This window comes from Lithobates pipiens, unplaced genomic scaffold (assembly GCF_037356315.1).
Source record: "Lithobates pipiens isolate NorthernLeopardFrog02 unplaced genomic scaffold, aLitPip1_a1.2 Scaffold_22, whole genome shotgun sequence".
NCBI classification, from domain to species: domain Eukaryota; kingdom Metazoa; phylum Chordata; class Amphibia; order Anura; family Ranidae; genus Lithobates; species Lithobates pipiens.
Window position 1 is genome coordinate 123,345,092 of NW_027507784.1, and position 25,052 is coordinate 123,370,143.

The following is a 25,052-nucleotide window of genomic DNA, read 5'->3' on the forward strand; positions in this document are numbered from 1 at the left end:
CTAACTGAGCCAGTTCCTTTTTTACATTACTAATCTTGACTGAGCATTAAACAACTCCCTCCCCCACCACCACTACTGACATGGCTGGTATTTTGACAAAATTAGTGTATGAGTGTTTTCCTCTAGAGACGGGCCATGTAAGAGCTAGGTGTTAACTTTCACCCACCGGTTGCCAATGTCTGTATCATCCATCACCTGGTAAATCTGACAGACATGCTGGACTTCACTGGTTTATTCAGGGATCCCTATGGGAATCCACTATCTGACATGAATTGTTCACTAGATTGTGATCAAGGGCATTCCAGTGTTCCTCATTACTCTGAACTGACCCAGGCAGGGTTGGTATGCTGACCCAAGATTGGCGAATGCTCCAAGCTCTTACAGATCATCAGTATCTTCTTTATCAAGGACCAATTTACCACCTAAGTTCACGGGCTGGCTCTAATGGCATGGCTGTTGAAGTTCAAGTTTGAAAGACAGAGGCATTTCTAAATCTATGATTACTACAATACTAAAAGCTAGGAAGGCTATTTCCCATAAAGCTTATCAATGGATGAGAAAGGCATGCTTCAGTTGGTGTGTGTCTCATGGCTTCCACTCTCAAGAGTTTTTCCTTAGGAACAATCCCCTCCTTCCAGCATTTGGCTCTTAGCAAGAACAAGGGCTGGATTTCTGCCGTTTCGATCTTGTTTGAGAGGCTTTTTGTCCCCCACTCCTTCAAATAGGAGCATTCTACAGGAAGTGTCCACATGTAGCTCCTCCAGGTCATTCCTCTGTGACCCCATGGGATCTCTGTCTGGTTCTCTTTTTCACTTCAGAAACTGACATTTTATTTTGTCAGGGAATACTCTCTACTTTCTGGTTTTGCATATGGACAAGATGGTAAGGGCCAGGAATTCCTTCTTGCCTAAGGTAATTTCACCCTTTCGAGCTCAACTAGGACATTGTTCTTTCGTCCCTCTGTCTTGCTCTAGTCACCTAATAGCCACAGCTTCTTTCAGAAACATGTATTTGCTCTTTATCATTCCAAATGGTTTGCATATGGTGCTCCAATTTCTCTTTCCACTATATCTAGATGACTTGGACAGACCATTGTCTATTGTCCAAGGTTTGTGGTTAAAGGCTTTGTCTGTTGAGTCTGCTTGTAAAAGTTGTCACTTACACATGCCTTTCAATAGTGAATGCTAGTGAAGGATTTGATGAATCCTTTGATAACTTTACTAGGGTGATAGTGCTGCTACCCTACAAAAAAACAGCATAAGCTTACAAATACTACAGCTACTAACCCTTCTCACTGAAAGGGGGTCCTTTTGCTTCTCCCAGGCGTCCTCCTCTTAAGCCAAAGCTCAGTCCATCTTTCATCACAAGCCTTGGACCCCAAAACTCTCCAAGCTTACTCAAAAGCCTTCTCCACAATTAAGTGTCAGCCTCACTGTACGAAATGGGGGATGTCAGGTAGCCTTTGGCTTGTATCACAGATGTGTTGGACCTCTGTGTTCAATCTGTCATTTCCAGGGGCTGCAGAATATAATTTTTACCCCTGCACCCTCCTTAATTCCCACTGTCCAATCTGACATTTTCACTTCAAAGACATGCAGACTTGTGAAATGTCCTGAATCAATGAACACAAGGAGTAGTAATCCCAGTTCCTGCAGAGGGAAAAAAAAAATCAAAGGGTTTTACTCAAACTTATTCACGGTCCAAAATCCAAATTTGCTCCCATTTTGAATATAAAATCCCCGAACCGATACCTGCTTGTCCCCATATTTTGTATGGAGTCTGCAAGATCTGTTATGGCTTCTTTCACATAAGGGGAATTTCTGACATCCGTAGGCATGTGCCCCAGGCACTGCAGTGAGAGGGGTGCTGCCACTCAGGGGTGCATGGGTGTGCTAAAGCACTCCAAAAAATTCTGCTAGCACCCCAATCAGCAACCATGTCAGAGTACGTTTTCTTCAAATCTTAGCTTAAACATTAGCAGCTCTTGTAGCTGGTTAGTCAGGGACTTAATGATGAAGTTGGTCTGCGGAGGGATCATGCAGCCTTGTTTTCCGACACTCGTAAAGTTCCGACACCCCAGTTAGTCCCTGGCAAAGTGCTATACATACTGACTCTCACATTCTGTAGAGGAGCTTGGCTATTGGGGCGCAGGTACATTCTAGCACTGCACAAGGTCAAGGTTATCTAACTCCTCCAGCTGCTCCAACTGCTTTATCTCACCTACTGATTGCTAATAATGAATCCCTTGCCTTCCTCACTGAGGCCTCACCACTTCCATTAACTCATTCTCCTTCCTGGGTCACACCACCTTCTTTCCTGGTGAGTTACTTTCACTTATTCCTATTACACCAGTCACCTCCTGTTTCATTTTTTTGTCCCTCTGTCTACACTTCCAGTATGCAGTACGCTTTCACACTGATCTGATCCTCCTCCCCTCTCCACTGTTTACTTTACTTTATGTTGTCGTCTTCTGCTATCTGCTCTCCCCTCCATAAATGTGCTCTGTAAACATTGCTGCAGCCTCGGTTTCCATACTAGTCGACACATTTACCCCTCTCGCACCCTTTCCATTCCAGCTCCCATTCTGTCTCTGCCCACTGTCTGCAGCCTGGCACATTTTCTACAGCTCTTCAAGCTGCACATAGATGAGTGTTTTCTTTTCCTTTAGCCAGCAGTCTAAATGAAAAACAATCAGATTCCCCCATCCACACAAAGCAGCCACTAGGACACTGTATTCTGACATCAAGATCTGGGGATATCAGAATACACTGATATTAAATGAGTGGCATTCAACAGGCAGTACTGCCCACTGAATGCAACGTGGGAGGGGGGGGGGGTCTGGGAAGAGGTTGGGGTGTCTGTAAAATCATGTCCACCTGTTTTTACCACCCTCACAACCAAAAATCTAAAGAAGGTCAGTAAAAGGAGGAAATTGAGCCATGGCTTTACCACCCTGGCTACCCATTTGAGGGCTGTACGCATGGCAGATATTAAATAGCATGTCACCATGAGTATGGGCTGCCCTGAACTGAGTCTTTGCCTCTGGTAAAATAATGTCTAGCTTTGCCACTGCTTATCCACTCTATTTACAAAGGCTTTGCTGCCTTGTCAAGACCTTTATACAAGGAATTGCTCATGTTAATTCCCAACTTCGACCTCCTGTGTCTCCCTGGGATTTGAATTTGGCACTTTAGGTTCTTTAAAAACCTCTTTGACCAGTTTTGGCATATCCCATTGGGGAATCTCACGACTAAGGTGGCCTTTTTCGTCAAGTGTGTCTGTGTGTTGGCCCTTTTGTAAGAAGCCTTTTTTTGTCATACATAGGCACAACGTGGTCCTGAGACCCAGACCCTTTTTCACCCCTAAGCTGGTTTCTTCCTTTCACCTTATTGAAGACATTGTCCTCCCTTCTTTATGTCCTAGTCCAAAACATGCCAAGGAGATTTCATTCCACAGCCTGGTTATTAGGGATGCACCGAAATTTCGTCCGCCGCAACATATCGGCCGAAAATGCCCTTTTCGGAAATTTGCCGAAAGAGAAAAACGTCCGATAATGGAGCCGAAAAAGGGGCTTGGCCTGTGTGGGGGCAGGGCTACGCCCCTGGTGCCGCCCATCATGGGGGGTGTATAGCGCAGGAGAGCCGGCTCCACCACCTGTTTGATCACAGCGCCGGGAACATCACAGCTTTCATTTCAATAGCTGTGTGTTCCCGGCCGCGCCGTCACACAAAGCCCCTCCCCCTTGTCCGGGCACTTTGATAGACAGATCACCAGCAGGATTGGATGGATGATCTGTCTATCAAAGTGCCCGGACAAGGGGGAGGGGCTGTGTGTGACAGCACAGCCGGGAACACACAGCTATTGAAATGAAAGCTGTGATGTTCCCCGCGCTGTGATCAAACAGGCGGCGGAGGCGGCTCTCCTCTCTTCCCTGCACAGGCTGGCTGCAAAATGGGACACAGGCACACTGGCTGCAATCGGATACACTGGCTGCAAAATGGGACACAGGCACACTGGCTGCAAAATGGGGCACAGGCACGCTGGCTGCAAAATGGGGCACAGGCACGCTGGCTGCAAAATGGGGCACAGGCACGCTGGCTGCAAAATGGGGCACAGGCACGCTGGCTGCAAAATGGGGCACAGGCACGCTGGCTGCGAAATGGGGCACACTGGCTGCAATGGGGCACAGGCACACTGGCTGCAATGGGGCACAGGCACACTGGCCTGCAATGGGCCACGCTGGCCTGCAATGGGGGACGCCTCCTGTACCACGTCCTCTGTCTCTGACCATCTCTTGCACCATGTCCCCTTTCTTGCAATGGGGGACGCCTCCTGTACCACGTCCTCTGTCTCTGACCACCTCCTTTACCATGTCCCCTGTCTCTGTCCACCTCCTGTACCATGTCCCCTGTCTCTGATCACCTCTTGTACCATGTCCCCTGTCTCTGACCACCTCTTGTACCATGTCCCCAGTCTCTGACCATCTCTTGTACCATGTCCCCAGTCTCTGACCATCTCTTGTACCATGTCCCCAGTCTCTGACCATCTCTTGTACCATGTCCCCAGTCTCTGACCATCTCTTGTACCATGTCCCCAGTCTCTGACCATCTCTTGTACCATGTCCCCAGTCTCTGACCATCTCTTGCACCATGTCCCCAGTCTCTGACCATCTCTTGCACCATGTCCCCAGTCTCTGACCATCTCTTGCACCATGTCCCCAGTCTCTGACCATCTCTTGCACCATGTCCCCAGTCTCTGACCATCTCTTGCACCATGTCCCCAGTCTCTGACCATCTCTTGCACCATGTCCCCAGTCTCTGACCATCTCTTGCACCATGTCCCCAGTCTCTGACCATCTCTTGCACCATGTCCCCAGTCTCTGACCATCTCTTGCACCATGTCCCCAGTCTCTGACCATCTCTTGCACCATGTCCCCAGTCTCTGACCATCTCTTGCACCATGTCCCCAGTCTCTGACCATCTCTTGCACCATGTCTCCAGTCTCTGACCATCTCCTGTATAAAAATATTTTTTTAAAAAATATGTTTCGGTATCTGTGCTGTTTCGGTATCAGTTTCGTTTTTCGGCCTAGTGTATTTTTCATTTTCGGTATCGGTTTCGGCACCAAAAAAAACATTTGTGCACCCCTACTGGTTACGGTAAGAGCAGTTGGGGTTTACCCATCTGTCGCATCTTCCTACAGAAAAAACTAAACGGTCCCTCTTTGTCCTCCCTGCTCACCCCCCTCAGTTTATTGCTTGGGGATGTCTCATGGTCTATTACATCATGTCCTGCTGTACTGCACAATTAGGATAATGGCAATTTGGACTTGCCTGTAAACTCCATATCTTGAAGTCCAGTACATGACACAGATTCCTCTTCTCTATTTCTTTTTGCTTTCTACAAAACTGGAGTCTCCTGGAGTGGTTGGGGTTATGTTAGGGTGCACTGGGTGTTCTCAGAAAAGCTTTTACCAGTGTCCACCTGAAGGTAATGGCATAACAGCATATTATGGTTCTTAATTATGGGTTACTGGCGCTACCTCCAACCAACAACTTCCAATATCACTACTTATTTCCTCAAACTTTTATGTCTATTACCTCAAACTGTCCCCAGGGGCTACGTAAATTGAACCCGTGTTCCGTATTTTAACTCAGCACCACCCCACTTATCCAATACCTCAAACTCAAGTCACAAGTGGTTATAACCACTTTATATCTCCTCTACTAGGTGTGCTGATACCACTTATTCTACATATAGTTTTATTACTTATATGCTTTAAATAAAATGTGAGTAAGAAGTGAAAAAGTGAAAAAAGGGGAAAAAAAGTGATAAATGGTTAATAAAACCTCTACCGCACCCAGAACAAAAAAAATAAAAAATATTTATAAAAAACCCAAACAAAAAAACACAGGGGCAAACCTCACAAAAGGCCCAAGAAAAGAGGGCAAAACACTAGAAAAAAACCCAAAAAAATGGGGGGAAGAATAAGCTTCCAAGTGTTATATAGTGCAAAAGTCACTTCCTTAATGGGAAGTAAAGCTACCTTCAATTTTTATACAAAGATTTGTGCTAAATATCCCAAATCCTCCTGCATTGGTAAATGTGAAAAATGTGACCAAAAATAAATGTGAACAAAAATATAAAAAATCCAAATTAAATCCAGTGATGTATACACAAAAATATGAAAAGTCCAATTAAGTCCAGTGATATATGCACCGATCCACAGCCATGTACAATTGTGTAAAAATCAATAAAACAAATATGTATACAGAATAACCAGTGTATATATCAGAAAATTCAGTCCACAGTGAGTCTTCTATAGCCGTATCAATGTGCCATTACAGCTCTTCAAAATACAGGAAAGGTGACTTTCGTGAGAGTGCCTGCGCTTATATTAGTGACTTTCGTGCTTGGTCCCCCTCAAGGATCCCCACTCACCAGATCCATTCACCCCCTAAGGGGTTATACGCCCATAATCTGTATCCCGTTTATCCGGAGATTCCACCGACCAGCTGTATATTCCACGGGTCCTCCTCAGGATTTTTTTATAACGAGATGCAGGTAGATCTTTATATCCACTAGTAATTCCTCAAATAAAAGAGAATTCCCCCATGGTGTAGTATTTTTGATTATACTTGGGGAAGGGGGGAAAAAGCAATCTAATATTCTTCTTAAAAGGCAGGTATCTTTAATTATATGGGAACAGTAGGAGGCTAGTATCCACTTAAAAAATTCCTTTATTACCAAAAAAACTTTATACAACACTGTATGCAAAACAAGGGTTTTTTTTAAATATTATGCAAGATGCAGTTTAACAAACCTTGCATCAGCATACGCCGTATGTGAATGATTATATACGGCTAATAAAAATGTACCAACCCTTTTCCAGCAAAAAAGAAAAAAAAACACTATATCTTTAAAATATAAAAATATATAAAAAAACTAAAAAAATATAAACCAAAAAAGTAAATAAATATAAAGCACTAATTCCGGAGTGCAGAAAAAAATATAAGTATGCCAAAAAATCCACAAATTGTAAAAATAGGAAAATATACCGATAAAATCCAAAAACACCTACAGCCCTTACAGCAATAACTGTACTTAGTCCCAAAAGTTATTGCTGTAAGGGCTGTAGGTGTTTTTGGATTTTATCGGTATATTTTCCTATTTTTACAATTTGTGGATTTTTTGGCATACTTATATTTTTTTCTGCACTCCGGAATTAGTGCTTTATATTTATTTACTTTTTTGGTTTATATTTTTTTAGTTTTTTTATATATTTTTATATTTTAAAGATATAGTGTTTTTTTTTCTTTTTTGCTGGAAAAGGGTTGATACATTTTTATTAGCCGTATATAATCATTCACATACGGCGTATGCTGATGCAAGGTTTGTTAAACTGCATCTTGCATAATATTTAAAAAAAAACCTTGTTTTGCATACAGTGTTGTATAAAGTTTTTTTGGTAATAAAGGAATTTTTTAAGTGGATACTAGCCTCCTACTGTTCCCATATAATTAAAGATACCTGCCTTTTAAGAAGAATATTAGATTGCTTTTTCCCCCCTTCCCCAAGTATAATCAAAAATACTACACCATGGGGGAATTCTCTTTTATTTGAGGAATTACTAGTGGATATAAAGATCTACCTGCATCTCGTTATAAAAAAATCCTGAGGAGGACCCGTGGAATATACAGCTGGTCGGTGGAATCTCCGGATAAACGGGATACAGATTATGGGCGTATAACCCCTTAGGGGGTGAATGGATCTGGTGAGTGGGGATCCTTGAGGGGGACCAAGCACGAAAGTCACTAATATAAGCGCAGGCACTCTCACGAAAGTCACCTTTCCTGTATTTTGAAGAGCTGTAATGGCACATTGATACGGCTATAGAAGACTCACTGTGGACTGAATTTTCTGATATATACACTGGTTATTCTGTATACATATTTGTTTTATTGATTTTTACACAATTGTACATGGCTGTGGATCGGTGCATATATCACTGGACTTAATTGGACTTTTCATATTTTTGTGTATACATCACTGGATTTAATTTGGATTTTTTATATTTTTGTTCACATTTATTTTTGGTCACATTTTTCACATTTACCAATGCAGGAGGATTTGGGATATTTAGCACAAATCTTTGTATAAAAATTGAAGGTAGCTTTACTTCCCATTAAGGAAGTGACTTTTGCACTATATAACACTTGGAAGCTTATTCTTCCCCCCATTTTTTTGGGTTTTTTTCTAGTGTTTTGCCCTCTTTTCTTGGGCCTTTTGTGAGGTTTGCCCCTGTGTTTTTTTGTTTGGGTTTTTTATAAATATTTTTTATTTTTTTTGTTCTGGGTGCGGTAGAGGTTTTATTAACCATTTATCACTTTTTTTCCCCTTTTTTCACTTTTTCACTTCTTACTCACATTTTATTTAAAGCATATAAGTAATAAAACTATATGTAGAATAAGTGGTATCAGCACACCTAGTAGAGGAGATATAAAGTGGTTATAACCACTTGTGACTTGAGTTTGAGGTATTGGATAAGTGGGGTGGTGCTGAGTTAAAATACGGAACACGGGTTCAATTTACGTAGCCCCTGGGGACAGTTTGAGGTAATAGACATAAAAGTTTGAGGAAATAAGTAGTGATATTGGAAGTTGTTGGTTGGAGGTAGCGCCAGTAACCCATAATTAAGAACCATTCCATGCAAGCAGGTTGTTTATGCAGCCTGTGTATACTAGGGTGGCAGCAACCTCATAAAAATTAGAGAAAACTCCTTTTAGAGAAAAATCTTTATATTTTTTCAATAGGATAAAGAATTAGAAAGTAGAACTTTAACCAATAAAAAATTTGTTTAAAAACCCATATAAAATACAAGGTTATAGTTATAAATTAATACCTTTATATTACTGCTGGTCAGAACCCACTCCATAGCGCGCTTTTACCTGCTTAATAACAGCATATTAACACATGGTCTTTGACTACCTGTCCTGTACTGTACTCCATTATATGGAATTTACTGGTAAGCTGAAAATCCCATGTTTTGCATTCGCCTTAAAACCATCTTCTTGGCATCCATTGGAAATCCCAATGCTACCAAACTGAGGTATGCTTGTAGTGGGAGGGGTTTATCCAGGCTGGCCTATATTTTTTTTTTTTTTTGCCAATCTCTAATTCTTCTGTAGAAGGAGTCCCTCAATGGCCTTCAAGAAACAGATTTTACATTTGCATAAATAAGTATTTTGTAGGCAGATGTTTGGTATCTGCATCTCTGTATGCAGCATATGCAAGGTTTCTGAAATTAATACATTACTTGTCCTTCTTTTTTTGCCAGGTTGACAGTGACACAATTTGGAATGAAGTACATTCTTCTGGGGCTGCCCGCCTAGCTGTGGGGTGTGTGGTGGAACTTGCTTCAAAGGTTGTGGCAGGAGAGCTAAAGGTATGTGCTTGCACATGGCATATAATCCCCACTGCACCCTCCCCTAAAGAATCAGCAAAGAGGCCTTTTTATTATTAACAGAAGTCTGTTTACAATGCTAGTGATTTAAAATTCAGATCCAGAAAACTCCTATTAATAGTATTTTACACTCGGAATCAAATCCATTTTATGCATAAAGCCATTTCCTCTTATCTCATAAAGTTATGCCAGCATTGTAACATTTTAATATATTATATGGTTGCCACAGTAAAGTCTGTCAGATGGTGTAATCGGTATTGTCCATTATGGAAGAGGTCCTAATGTTGTGCACTTTATTTGAAAAGGGTTTTTAAATTAAATGTTGCGTTTTTTTAATACTTAATAAGTGGAATAGTGTATTCAACTCATTAAAAAATGAGGCTGCTGCTAAAATTGTAACAATTTACCTGTTCAGCCTTCTGTTAAGGAGCCTAAATGTACATATTAAGATGAATATTTGTGTTTTTAGTAACGTGGGTTAAAGAAAAAGACCACCTTTTCAAAAAAAAAAAAAATGAATTCCCATCTTTTTGCAGGTAAAAAAAAGTGCATTTATTATATTTTTTTTACTAGGAGCCTGCAAAGCATTGCTGATCGCAGGTGCAATGCATGACTCCTGCAGACTGTCAGTTTTTAATCTGTCTACTTGTACAAACAGACATTTGCCAATGACAGAAATAATCCATGAACTACCTAGAATCCTCAACAGTGCCCCGGTAGTTCATTGACCACTACAAGCCGACACCCACAAAGAATGTTGGTACTTGTAGTTCTCCCATTCACAGAACTCTGTAAATGAATGACGCAGCCAGGTGGACAGAGCCCCACGCAGACATTTTTTTAATTTTTTTTATTGTGACAGCAAGTTTGAGGAGAAGATCCCCCGGATCACTGTTACTATAGGTAGTGGGTTAAGAAGAGGCTGCAGCTGTAGGAACATGTTAAAGTTACAAACAGATTTTGTGCTGACAGATCAGAAAACAGCAGCTGGCAAGAACAATTAGACAAATTGTATACAAATATGTAAATCTGCATCGCCACGCTAAAAGTGATAGGTGAAAATCAACCAAGATTGTTCTAAAGGTGGAGGGTCTGTCACCATTATCTTCCTTGAATTGTGTGATTGTCACATGAAATCCTCTTGGTGCTTGCTGGGACATTTAGTCCTCTTCCCCTCTCTTGTTGGACTTTTTTGTGATTGCTTTTTTAATACTGCATTTATCATTGCATTTTAATTTACCTGTTCTTGCACTGCACCTTACCTTATGCATTTTACTTTGATTATATGATGATCTTTTTGTGCTAGCTGCATTTGTTTTTAGGTTATTTAGGAACTATTCTTTGTGCTGATTATTTATTTGTATTTACTTTTGGAACATGTACCATGTAGCAAAAGTGAACTTATAAATAAAAGGATATGTGAACCTCAAAATCGAATTCCATATATGTACTTACCACAGCCTTAATATCAGAACTCCTAAGAGGACCCCATACTTTGCTAATAAGTATAATTTGAAGACCACCTTGCTTGCTGCCATTGCTCCATGTGGGTCAAATTCAGGGTTGAACACCTGTTGCATGTTTCGGGCGAAGTGTTGCACCTGCAGACAACTCTTCCTTCGTACAGTGCCTTGCAAAATTATTCAAACCCCCCCTTGGCTTTTTACCTATTTTATTACATTACAGCCTTAAGTTCAATGGTTTTTTAATCTGAATTATATGTGATGGATCAGAACACAATAGTCTAAGTTGATGAAGTAGAATTAGAAAAATATATACATAAAACTATTTTTCAGTAAGGCTGCTTTCACACTGGGGCGGTATTCAGGCGTTGCAGCGCTAAAAATAGCGCCTGTGTAGCGCCTGAAAAAAACCGGCCCCTTTCCCTCCAGTGTGAAAGCCGGAGGGCTTTCACACTGGAGCGATGCACTGACAGGACGGTGAAAAAAGTCCTGCTAGCCGCATCTTTGGAGCGGTGAAGGAGCGGTGTATTCACCGCTCCTATACCGCTCCTACCCATTGAAATCAATGGGACACCGCGGCAATACCGCCGGCAAAGCGCCGTAGCAGCGGCGCTTTGCGGGCGGGTTTAACCCTTTTTCAGCCGCTAGCGGGGGTTAAAACCACCCCGCTAGCGCCCGCAGACCGCCGCTAAAACAACGGTAAAGCGCCGCTAAAAATAGCGGCGCTTTACCGCCGACGCCGCTCCCGCCCCAGTGTGAAAGCAGCCTAATAAAAAACTAATATTTGGCATGTGCATATGTATTCACCCCTTTTGTTATGAAGTCCATAAAAAGCTCTGGTGCAACCAATTATCTTCAGAAGTCACATAATTAGTGAAATGATGTCCACCCAATCTAAGTGTCACATGATCTGTTATTACATATACACACCTTTTTTGAAAGGCCCCAGAGGCTGCAACACCTAAGCAAGAGGCACCACTAACCAAACACTGCCACGAAGACCAAGGAACTCTCCAAACAAATGAGGGACAATGTTTTTGAGAAATACAAGTTAGGGTTAGGTTATAAAAAAAAAAAATCCAAATATTTGATGATCCCTAGGAGCACCATCAAATCTATCATAACCAAATGGAAAGAACATGACACAACAGCAAACCTGCCAAGAGGTGGCCGCACACCAAAGCTCACGGACTGGGCAAGGAGGGCATTAGAGAGGCAGCAAAGAGACCTACGGTAACTGTGGAAGAACTGCAGAGTTCCACAGCAAAAACTGGAGTATCTGTACATAGGAGGACAATAAGGCCGTACGCTCCATAGAGTTGGGCTTTATGGCAGAGTGGCCAGAAGAAAGCCATTACTTTCAGCAAAACACAAAATGGCGTGCTTTGAGTTTGCGAAAAGGCATGTGGGAGACTCCAAAAATGTATGGAGGAAGGTGCTCTGGTCTGAAATTGAACTTTTTGGCCATCAAAGAAAACGCTATGTCTGGTGCAAACCCAACACATCACCCAAAGAACACCATCCCCACAGTGAAACGTGGTGGCAGCATCATGCTGTGGGGATGTTTTTCAGCAGTCAGGACTGGGAAACTGTTCAGAGTTGAGGGAAAGATGGATGGCGCTAAATACAGGGATATTCTTTTGCAAATCCTGTACCACTCTGTGGGGTCATTGTCCTGCTGGAAGGTGAACCTCCACCCTGGCCTCAAATCACACAAACGCTGCTCTACAGTATTGACTCACTGACCCAAGTCAAGGTGTGTCGATACACAATAAAGGTTACGGTAATAAAGACAATGCCTATGACACTGGTAATGAAAGCAGCCGCTCGGGTAAAGACAGCTTTTGGTAGACGATACCACATCGCCTTGGCTAGGTATCAAGACTATTTATTCTTGATGCCCTATATATAGAGCCAACACAGTGGGTATACATTTTACAACTGTGTATGGACGTAAAATTGTTGAATACATTAAGTCCTTTTTTGTGATGCGCCTGAAGAAGAGCAAGGCGCATAACATGTACAGCCCCAGGATTTGCATAATCCGCTTCAATTTGTTACACAGCTTATAATTGAAAAATCTATTTGATGATGTTCGGAGGTTTCCTCCACATCTAAGACATTTATATGTTATTTTTATAGGCTTTGTTCAATTTCAATGTACATTATCAGACTTTGTGATATGGACTTAATCTAATGTTGTTTTTAATGATTTTTTTTCTATGTTTAATAAATGATTCTTTTATGTTAGTATATTCATATGATCGTGCCTATAAAGTCCAAGCCCTCTTTTTTTCTAAATATATGCAACAAAGCTTCAATGGAGACGCCTTTTTCCCCATGATAGTTCTTACAGAAGTGAATTTCCCTTCCCAAGGGTAGATTTCCTCTCTCTTCCTGTGGTCTCCCTCCATTTGTAAGCTTGAGTCTTATGTAAGTTGGATTTATATAACTCGGGGATAGCCTGTATGTACATCCGTGCCCATTTTATCCACTCTTCACCCTACATACACCAATAAATACATAGCTTAATGTCAACAGTTATGCCTTAGGCAGTCCAATATACCATATTAGTTTAAATTTGTATTTATGTAATTTGTTTTATGGTTCTAAATGGCAAGTTTGCAGATATACAAAACTTGATCTTCATTAGTTGGTATTTTGGGTCTTGATTCCTGACTATATACATTTTTCAACTGTGGCCATCATTTGTAAGCCACTTTGCCATGATCTCTTTATTGAGCTGTAATTCTATTTTTTTTTTTTTGTATCCTTATTTACAAAGAATGGCTTTGCTGTAGTCCGACCTCCTGGACACCATGCTGAAGAGAGCACACCTATGTAAGTGTTTTCCTTAAATTACTTGTACCTCAGCTGTTTTACTTATTATTTCATCTGTTTAGGTCAGTTCCCATTGGAACACTGCATGGTTTCTCTCTCTACTGCATATCACACTGGTAGATTATTTGACATTAACCTAAAGCTCTCTCTAGGTGTGTGTGTGTGTGTCTGTGTGTTTTGGTCACATGACTGTACTTGAAAGTGCACCACAGAGTCTAAGTCTTATTCTGAGAAACTAAACTCTGCCCAAAGAAGACAGGGGTCAAATGACTTGTCCACCAGTATCACCTGTGGTCTCCCTACAGATTATCTTTATAACTAACATACCAAGCCTTGTTCTGCACTGTGTCTTTGTAGAGGCTTTAGTAGTGGCAAAACATGGCTTCATATCAGAGCCTCCAGCAAGGAGAACAGTGAGCAACACAGTAATGCCATCGCCCAATTTCCTGAGACTAGCAATCAGAGGCAGCAGGGACTTCAATCTTGCTGCAGATATACAGCTTTAAGGCTGTAGAAACAAACGTATCAAGGCATCCTTATAAAACTAAGAAGTGCACGCTGTTATTGGTACATTTTTCAAGATACTTCTAAAGTGCAGTTAACATTTTTAGAGGTTTCCTGTAACATGGCAAGTCTTCATTTTTGAGTTCGAGTCCACTTGTGCTCTGCAAGAATAAAGAAAATTAATGTTTTAATAACCTGTCAATTTTTTTAGGGGTTTCTGTTACTTCAACTCTGTCGCAGTTACAGCCAAGCTCATCCAACAAAGATTTAATGTGGAGAAGACATTGATAGTGGATTGGGTATGTGGATGCTACTTATCGAAATGTATGCTAAAGCCAACTCTGGGCAAATGTTTTCATTTTGTTTTTTTAATGAAACTTCGTTTAGACTGCAATGCTCACTTTGAATTTGGAGCTGTCCCCTGCAGTACTTTTTTTTCGCTAAAAATTTCCTTAGTTTTGTCTCTGAGTAGCTCCTAGTATTATTAAACCTGGAAGACTGGGAAAATACTATGAATGCAGGGTGTGAAAGCTATATATTAATATATTGCAGCTTATCAATCACAATTCCATGGGGAGAAGGTTTAGAATTTCATAGATATGTGAAATTATTCCCTTTTGCGAAGGACCTGCAAAACTGTTTGTTAAAAAAGTGTCCATTTAGAAAATTAAAGGGAGGGAGTTATTTGTGGGCATAGTGACTTTACTTAATACCCGTTATAAGCTCAGAGGGGTAAGCAAAATCTATCTCAAAGTTTATAAAAAGCAGTTTTCTAGTCCTGGCATCTACCAGGTAGCTGATTTTTTGTTTCTCCAGGATCCATGGTTGGGAGATGTTAGACTGTCTGGCACTTTGGGGTTGAAAAGGAAGGCCGTCATTAACCACTTCAGCCCCCAGAAGAGTTGGCTGCTCAATGACCAGGCCATTTTTTGCAATATGGCACTTCGTCACTTTAACTGACAATTGCACAGTCGTTCAAAGGTGTACCGCAACAAAATTAACGTCCTTTTTTTCCCACAGATCTTTCTTTTGGTGGTATTTGATCATCTCTGCGGTTTTTACCTTTTGCGCTATAAACAAAAAAAATGTAAATTTTGAAAAACAATATTTTATACTTTTTGCTATAATAAATAGCCCCATTTTTATATATATATATATATATATATATATATATATATATATATATATATATATATATATATAAAAGCTCATTTTTTTCCTCAGTTTAGGCCGATATGTATTCTTCTACATATTTTTTGGTAATAAAAATGGCAAAAAGCGTATATTGATTGGTTTAGGTTATAGCATCTACAAAATAGGGGATAGATTTATAGCATTTTTATTATTTATTTATTTTTTTCCATGAAGATTTTTGAGGGTAAAGAAATTCTAATGCATTAGTATTACAGAAGCAACTGGTAAAACAAAAAATGTCAGCACAACATTTATCCAAAACAAAACATAGTATAGGTCATTTGAGTGCGGTATTGGATTGAGGTGATGAGTGAGTGGGGGAATATGTTAAGTCAGTTTACAGCTGAGTTATAACCTTTTATGATCTGGATAGTATGACACAGGCGGTAGGCAGCTTGGAGTGTATTAACTCACTCGCTAGTGGATAGGTGGTGTGTAGGAGTGATGTGGTGAAGGCAGGCTTATTTTCGTTCTGACCTGAAGTGTCAAAAATTGGGAAAGCTTGTTGTGAACGGCATGAGTCTGGGTAGGATATCATGCTTCTGATTGGGAATAGTAGACTTCAGGGGACGTGAAAAGGGGAGTTGGGGAGAAAAGGAGTAGTATTGGGTATGAGGGGGGATGCGAATGGGGGGGCCCGAGGAAAAGGGATGGAGCGGTGGAATGGGTACCATCTCTCTCTACCTCCACAGGGATGGGTGTATGGGGGGTGAGACCAGATCAGCGAATTTAGAGATTTGGCGATTCTGTACTTTAGATATATGTTAAGGAGATTGTTCGGTGGGGGGTTGGAGTCTGCAATTTTGGAGTGGGCATGCTTGCCATGTGTTGGGTGTAGTCAGATTGCAGTATTCTGTTGTTAGGAAATGGGTCCAGCAGGCCCATTTTGATGAGAATTTTGTGGGTGTGTCGTTAGCTATGGAGATGAGTCGCTCCATTTTGGCTATTCTAGCTATCCTAGAAAGCCATTCTTTGGTAGAGGGGGTGTGTGGTGTTCCTCAGTGAATTGGGATGCATTGTTTGGCAGCGTTTACCATGTACATGGCGAGTGACTTGAAGTCGTTTTTGTTTGTGGAGGAATAGTGCAGGAGGAATTGGACCGGTGAGAATTCAAGAGTGAGTGTGGCGACCTTGGTGGTGATGTGGTGGACCTCAGCCCAGAACAGTTGGATTTTGGGGCAGCTCCAGAAGATGTTGGATAGATCCTTTCTCACTTTGACATCTCCAGCAAGTATCTGGGCGATCTGGTTTGTATTTGTGAACCAGTATAGGGGTGCGGTACCAAGGTGTTAAGATTTTATTTCCATTTTCTTGTGTTGTAATGTTAACCGAACCTTTGTGTATAGCCCGGAAGATTTTTTTTCCCAATCTTCAAGAGAGAGTGATAGGGTGAGGTCTTTCTCCCAGGTCGGGCAAACCTTGCCTGTGTTTGGCGGGACGTTTGTGAATAGTAAAGAGTGCGTTACCGAGAGAAGGTCGCATTGTGGGGTGTCTGTTGGGCATAGAGATTCAAAAGGTGATAGAGGTCTAGAGACCTTGAATTTCCTGTCTAGTTAATTTAGGTAGTGGGCCAGCAATATGTAGTTCCAGGGGGAAATGGAGGGGCTCTCGCCATCAGGAGGTAATTTGTCATGGGATAAAAGTTTGCCTTGTGAGTAGAAATTACATATTAAGGCATTTTTATGTGGCCAGGAGTCGTTTAGAAAGTTACTATGTAGTCCGGGTTGAAAGTCTGTTTAGATGAACTGGAGTGAGAGGGCTGGGTGTTGAAGAAAGAGATGTCAGTGTACAGGTATCTTGGAAGCTTCTAAGTGTTGGGTCAATTAGGGGGTAAGTGAGGGTATCGCTTGGAATGTGTTTGTGGGGTATCCATGGTAGCGAATGTTGCAATAGTGGGGCAAAGGAGGCCTCTCAAGGTGGACCCAGTCTTTAATCTCACTGTGGTTATTCCAATCTATTCTTGTAAGCTGGCATGCTCAATGGTAGTTTCTGATGTCAGGGAGACCGATCCCCTTAGGCTTGGGTAGAGAGAGATGCAGGTAGCGGATTCTGGGTTTCCGGTCCCCCCAGAGGGAGTGTGTGCAGAGACTCTTGTAGCTTTTAAAAAAGGTGGTGGGTATGTGGATTGGTGCAGCTTGCATAATGTATAGCATGCGAGGCAGAGCATTCATTTTTAGTATGGTTGCCCTGCCAAACCAGGAGAAAATGGGCTTGTTCTATCGCTTGAAATAGTTAGGCTTTGTAGAATGGGGAGATAATTTTTACTGTATAAGTCCTTCAGACGCTGGGTGAGTTGGATTCTTAAATAGGTTATATGGTCCTCCTTCTACAGGAATTGAAAGTTACTCTTGCAATTGGCTAATAGACTGCTAGGGAGGGATACATTTAGAGCGTAGGATTTGGATAAATTTATCTTGAGGTTGGAGACTAGTCTAGTCTAAATTGGTAGAATTCTTTTAAGAGGTTGGGTAGGGCGGTATCTGAGTCGGTAAGGAATAGGAGAATATCGTCGGCGAAGGCCGCTAGCTTATATTCTTTATTGGTGGTTTGTACTCCTCTGTCTGGGTTGTTTCTTAGGCATCGTAGGAAGGGTTCTAGGGTGGCCCGAAGAGGACCGGGGAGAGGGGACAGCTCTGCCTTGTACCATTACGGATGGAGAAGGCATTTAACAGGAAGCCGTTAACTCGGACTCCTGGACTGCACCCATGGATTTAAGGACTGCTTCCATATAGTCCCAGGCCATCCTGTCAAACGCCTTCTCCACGTCTAGAGAGAGGAAAAAAAACTGCCGTACCAGTAGAGGTCAGAAAGTGGTGAAGATTAATCACTTTGATTGTGTTATCCCTGGCTTCTCTGCCAGGGATAAAGCCCACTTGATCATGATCTATGATACGTCGAAGAAGGGGGAGCAAGCGGTTTGCTAAGATTTTGGCAAAAAATTTTACGTCTAGATTCAGGAGGGATATCGTTCTATAATTTGCCATTTGTATGGGGTCCTTTTCCTCTTTTGGGATCACTGTGATATGGGCTTCCAGCATAGATGCGGGGAGTGGGTGATCTGGAAAGAGAGAGTTAAATGCTTTAAGATAGGGGACGTGTAGTGCTTCTGCGAACATTTTGTATTATACTGCCGAAAGGCCGTCTGGGCCAGGACTTTTCCCGGGTTTCAGATTTTTTAGGGCTGTGTCCCATTCGGGTTTCAATATAGGTAGGTCTAGCTGGGCGGAGGTTTCTAGGGACAGTGCTTTGAGGCAGTGGGCTTGTAAGAAGCTAGCAATGAGGGCTGTCCTTGTTGGTATTATTATTATTTTTTACTCGTAATGGCGGCAATCTGCGATTTTTATCGAGACCGCGACATTATGGCGAACACATCGGACACATTTTTGGGTTGATTGACAAGTATATAGAGACCAGTGCTATAAAAATGCACGGATTACTGTATAAATGTCACTGGCAGGGAAGGGGTTAACACTAGGGGGCGCTCAAGGAGTTAACTGAGTTCCTTAGGTGTGTGTTCGAACTGTGAGGGATGAGAGATTGTGGTTCCCAGCTCGTAGGAACTCACGATCTCTCTCCTCCTCCTCCTCCGAGAACTGGAATGTGTGTGTTTACACACACGTCCCTGTTCTGCCTCTCGTGCCTCCGACCGCCGGTCATGAGCATCAGCACCCCCGCTGTGCAGCGGGCACGAGCCCACCTGCTGTTCCGCTTAAAGGGAACGACGTATAGCTACGGTTTGAGGGATCGTATGGTTCGGGGGATCGTGCGGACGTGCCACAGTATGACGACGGTGGCTGGTCGGCAAGTGGTTAAGGAGGACTCTAACATACAGTGAGGAAAAAGGGATTTGATCCCCTGCTGATTTTGTATATTTGCCCACTGACAAAAAAATTATCAATCTATAATTTTAATGGTAGGTTTATTTTAACAAAAATATCCAGAAAAACGCATTTCTAAATTGATTTGCATTTTAATGAATTAAATTTTTATTTGATCCACTGTCAAATGGCAAAATTTCTGGCTCCCAAGTGTCTTCTATACAGGTAATGAGCTGAGATTATGAGCACTCTCTTCAAGAGAGTATAGTATGGGATGTGGCACAACCAGTACACTCAAGAATCTTTCTCCCACTGCTGTACTGTTGATCCGATGAAGTGTGAGCCGTTATCACTTTGGACTTGCTTGGAACAACCATAAGCAACGACAAGTTTCTGTAGCAACAAGCCAAGATGGACTCTGAACTGCTGCACTCTTGAGAAAAAAACGCCTTTTTTTATTTAAAAAATCACATCAAAAAAACACAACGAACACAGCAGAAGAAAAGAGCTGACATTTTGCACTAGCAGTAGTGCTTATTCATAGCACTACTGCTCGTGCGAAACATCAGCCCTCTTTTCGTCTGCTTTGTTTGTTGTGTTTTTTTGTATGTGATTTTTTTTTTAAATAAAGAAAGCCGTTTTTTCTCAAGAGTGCGGCAGTCCAGAGTCCATCTTCGCTTGTTGCTGTTGGCAATTGCCTGCACCTGTGGCCTCCGGGCCGAGAGGAGTTCACTACCTGCATGTGTGTCCCTGGAGCGGTGAGATCTTTCTTTTCGGATTAACCACTTCGCGCCCAGGCCAATTTTGACATTTCTCTCCTACATGTAAAATTCCTAATTTTTTTGCTAGAAAATTACATAGAACCCCCAAACATTATATATGTTTTTTTTTTTTAGCAAAGACCCTAGAGAATACAATGGCGGTCGTTGCAACTTTTTATCTTGCACGGTATTTGCGCAGCAATTTTTCTAACACGTTTTTTTCCGAACAAAAACTGTTTCATGCTTAAAAAAAACAGTAAAGTTAGCCCAATTTTTTTGCATAATGTGAAAGAGGAGGATAGGCCAAGTAAATAGATACCCAACATGTCACGCTTCAAAATTGCATGCACTCGTGCAATGGCGCCGAACTTTGTTATTTAAAAATCCCCATAGGCGACGCTTTAAATTTTTTTACTGGTTACAGAGGGGGTCTAGAGCTAGAATTATTGCTCTCGCTCTAACGTTCGCGGCGATACCTCACATGTGTGGTTTGAACACAGTTTTCATATGTGGGCGGGACTTAGGTATGCGTTCGCTTCTGTGTGCGAGCTCACGGGGACAGGGGCGCTTTACTTTTTTTTTTTTTATTGTTAATTTTATTTTTATTTTTTTAGTTTGACACTTAAAAAAAATAAATAAAAAATGACTTTTATTCCTATTACAAGGAATGTAAACATCCCTTGTAATAGGAATATGGCACGATCGGACATATTTACAGTGAGATATGGGGTCAATAAGACCCCATATCTCACCTCTAGGCTGGGAAGAATTAAAAAAAAAAAAAAAAAAACGATCCTGGCTTCCTAGCCAGATCGGCGTCATTAATTTGAATACAGAGGCCGGGCGTGACGTCATAACATCGCGCCCGGGCCTCTGAACGATCATAGAGACTCCGGGGACGATCTGGTCTGCCGGAAATCTCTATGGTAACTTGTGGGGGCCGGCGGATCCTGTGACCGATTCACCGATGGAAGCGGTGAGTCGGTACAAGCACCGGAGGGTGGCAGGAGGGGGGGGCATTGTAAGAACAATTAAGCGGCGGAACAGCCGCTATGATCGTTCTTATGGTGCAGGTAATCGCCGACTGAAAACTGCAAAATATCGGAATGATGTCTGTGGCCTCAGGCATCATTCAGAAAGCCCATGACGTCAATAGACGTAGTATGGGCGCCAAGTGGTTAAAGTTTCTGTAGCAGTCGAAGCGTTGCGGCTTTATCTGCACATTTGCAAGGATGAACAAGCAAAAGTCCTGAATAGGTGTCCACTGCAGTGCAACAATATCTCAGTCCATTGTTTCCCAGGACAGGGGACCGATGAAGTAAATCTGCCAGATCTCTGTAGGCCTCACACCCCTCTTAATTGACCCGGTGGAGTACTTTTGCAATGGCCATTGTCACTCTTCTCCACACACTGTAAAGTTCCCTATTACAGTTTTATCATGTCCATGGATATAGGCAATCATCTCTGCTGTGCCTATTCATATGTTTTCTGCCCCAAATGTCCAGATTTGTGGGCCAAGTTGGCCAAGTTCATCAAGACAGGATCAATTGTCACAACTGTCTTCACTTTCATGATTTCATCTGCAACTCTGTTTCTGTCTGTCAAAGTCTGGAACTAGGGGCACATGTGCACAGACATGCCCCACTTTTATGGTGCTGGAGTGAGCTTCCTTACAGATGCAGTCCCAAACTTCCTTGCCTCCCCACACTACCTTTCTATGAATCATCCATTCATTGTATTTCCACATGGGCATCCGAGTTGTCAATCCTTTAAAGACCGCCCAGCTGTCAGTGTACATAGTGACATGGGAAGAAGGATCTTCCTGAAGAAGAGTCATCACTAGCTTTTAACTCATACTGACCGGATCCTCCAATTCTGGTCTCCTGCAGGACTGTGTCTAAACTTGGGTTGTAGGATGCTACTGTCCATTGGCACCCGGACGAGGTAACTATGGCAGAACCATCAGTGAACCACGCTGGCTCTTTCATGTTTTCCAACAGAGACTAAAAGGGTGAAGCCTCTTGAATGGGGGATGACTGCAGCACAGGAATTTCTTCTTCTAACTGGCTGGGTGCTGGTAAAAGTAACAAGCCCTGCCAACTGTTTTGAAATGTCTGACATCCCCAGCTGCAATACTCCCTCTTTCTTGAAGGTACCACTTCCATTTCATTAGTGTCTGGTTCTGGGCTTCAGCTGCCCTAGTTGTCAGTCCATTATCTTTCACCCATCCTGCTATTGGCAATACAGTATCTATGGTGACTGTGTCCTTTCCTTTAATGTTCTCTAGATATTGAAGTGCTGTGTAAGCCCCAAACAGGTACTTCTCTAGGGGCGTGTATCTCTTCAGTGCCCCTGTCAGTTGTTTGAAAGTTGTTTTTCTTTTCATTTTGCTGCCACAGACAGATATGCTATCGTCCTGCACTACTACATCCAGCTGAAATGGTACTCCTTGTCTCACGGGTCCCAATCCTTGATACTGCAAAATGGCTTCTTTAGCAGCAAGGAATGCGGTCCGCTGCCCTCAACCTGACATGACAGGATCAGTCCAAGATGTGGGATGAACTATCTCCAGATTCCCACAATTCCAATGAACTTCTGTGCCTCCTTTTTGGTAGTAGGGGGTTTCAGCGCCTGGATAGTTTGCACAACTGTCTCTGGAATTTTCCACTGTAGCCCTGTCCACATGATTCCTAGAAATTTCACCTCTGTGGCAGGTCCTTGTACTTATATTTGGTGGGAGCTGAAGGTTCGAGTTACCAAAATGTCAGCCTCAAAACCTTAATGACTTGGAGAGGATCTGCAAAGAGGAGTGGGACAAAATCCCTCCTGAAATGTGTGCAAACCTGATGGCCTACTACAAGAAACATCTGACCTCTTTGATTGCCAACAAGGGTTTTGCCACCAAGTACTAAGTCATGTTTTGCAAAGGGGTCAAAAACTTATTTCACTCATTAAAATGAAAATCAATTTTGAAATTTTTTGAAATGCGTTTTTCTGGATATTTTTGTTGTTCTGTCTCTCACTGTTAAAATAAACCTACCATTAAAATTATAGACTGAGCATTCCTTTGTCAGTGGGTAAATGTACAAAATCAGCAGGGGATCAAATACTTCTTTCCCTCACTGTAGGTGTAAATAATGTTTAAGCATCCTCAACTTGGTGTGAAGAAAGGCCATTGTGTGAAGAAGGCTGGAGGAGTCGATGGCTGCCTTTTGCCATCCACGCAGATTATTGGGGTGAATCAACGCCAGCCAAAGCTTCTCTACTCTTGTCCATCATTCCTCCTGCACTTCTGTGTGTCCATTCCACCAAGTAGGTAGGTGTTTCCTGTGCATTCTGGCACCAAGACTCTGTGGCTCAGCTTTGTAAGGCCACCATCCAGACCTGTATGCATACCTTTTCAAAGTTCTACCAGGTGCACAGCGTATCTTTTGTGGATGTTGATTTCTGCTGCAAGGCTTTTGCAGGAACACTCTGAGGTTGGGTCTGTTCACCTTTGTTGTTTTTGCTTGTTGCTTGGGAACATCCCTGGGTATGTGAATACTCACCTGTGTCCTGTACTGTAGGATTGAGATAACAGGTTTTGACCTGCTTGTAAATTCCATATCTTGGGGTACAGGACAAATGGCACCCTCATTCTATTCTTTGCTTACTCAGCATTGTTTGCTACAAGGCTGGGGACTCAGAGTGGGGTTGGGCTATAGGGGGGGGGGGGGCAACCATGGTGCATGTCCTCAAAAGCTCTGTCCAATCACCTGAAGGTACTAGCCCATAACTCAAGCTCTATGAATAATCAGCTTGTGTTCTGAATTGTACTTCAGAACACAAGCTGATCCAAGGGCTCTTGCAGGGTGCGCAGACTGATTCTAGGGTGTGAGGTAGACCATAAGAAGGAGCTAAATAAGCTGTTCATTCTTTTGAAGAAAGAACAAGGGATCCATATTGGTGTATTCCTCAAAAAATATAAGAAGACTGGTACAATCTTCATTTTGAGAAGACTTACTCTACCAATTAGCAACAATGGAAGATGTCTCCAAGAGTCTAGGTATATCTTGACCTTGTTTAATAAAGGGAGCAAGTTCAGGGACATGGAAAAATTCACAAAAAAGTGGACAGTTCCAGTAGTATTACACCCTACTGTCTCAGTAATAAAAATCTTCCTGTCCTGTAGAAGATATTCCTTCATTCAGTTGAACTCCTTTTTATTTTTTTAAAACAAAACATATACATAGATCTTCCTGAGGGGTTTTGGAGAAGCGGTGTCAAATGCGGGGGCCATGTAACCTGAAGTTGGGCTCTGGCCCAGAAATTTTAATATATCTGCTATACGTCATTATGATTAACCATATGACTTAAAAAAAATTTCATCTTTTTTTTATTTTAGGATGTGCATCATGGAAATGGTACCCAGCAGGCTTTCTATAGTGATCCTTCTGTTCTATATATATCGGTCCATCGCTATGATGATGGAAACTTCTTTCCAGGAAGTGGTGCTCCTGATGAGGTATTTTGAAATGATCAGAAGTTCCTTTAATGTCAAGCAGTAATTTATGTCTTTTGTATTTAACCACTTTACCCACTGGGCACTTAAACCACCTTCCTAACCGGACCAATTGTCAGCTTTCAGTGCTCACATTTTTAATTGCTCAGTCATGCAACACTGTACTTAAATCAAATTTTTGTCCTTTTTTTTTCACACAAATAGAGCGTTCTTTTGGTGGTATTTAATCACCGCAGTTTTTTTCATTTTTTGCACTATAGAAGAAAAAAGACTGAAAATTCTGTAAAAAGTAAAATAAATGAACTTTTCTTAGTTTCTGTTATAAAATTTAGCAAATTAGTAATTTTTCTTCGTATATATTGGGCAAAATTTATACTGCTACATATCTTTGGTAAAAATAACCCAAATCAATGTATATTTGGTCTTTGTGAAAGTTATAGAGTCCACAAGATATGGTGCCAATCTCTGAAAATTGATCGCACCTGACCCACTGATGGCTTGTCTCAGT

General features: G+C 41.9%; 1 protein-coding gene across 4 annotated transcripts in view; it reads left to right on the top strand.

Annotated features, from left to right (window-relative positions):
- The window catches only part of HDAC4 (histone deacetylase 4), a 406,345-nt gene that overhangs the window by 319,086 nt on the left and 62,207 nt on the right, over positions 1-25,052 (top strand). For all 4 annotated transcript variants that reach the window (XM_077448198.1, XM_077448199.1, XM_077448200.1 and 1 more), the window contains 4 exons: positions 9,337-9,444; positions 13,711-13,766; positions 14,482-14,569; positions 24,428-24,547. In XM_077448198.1, the coding sequence (XP_077304324.1) occupies positions 9,337-9,444; positions 13,711-13,766; positions 14,482-14,569; positions 24,428-24,547 (372 nt within the window). The remainder of the gene's footprint in view (positions 1-9,336; positions 9,445-13,710; positions 13,767-14,481; positions 14,570-24,427; positions 24,548-25,052) is intronic.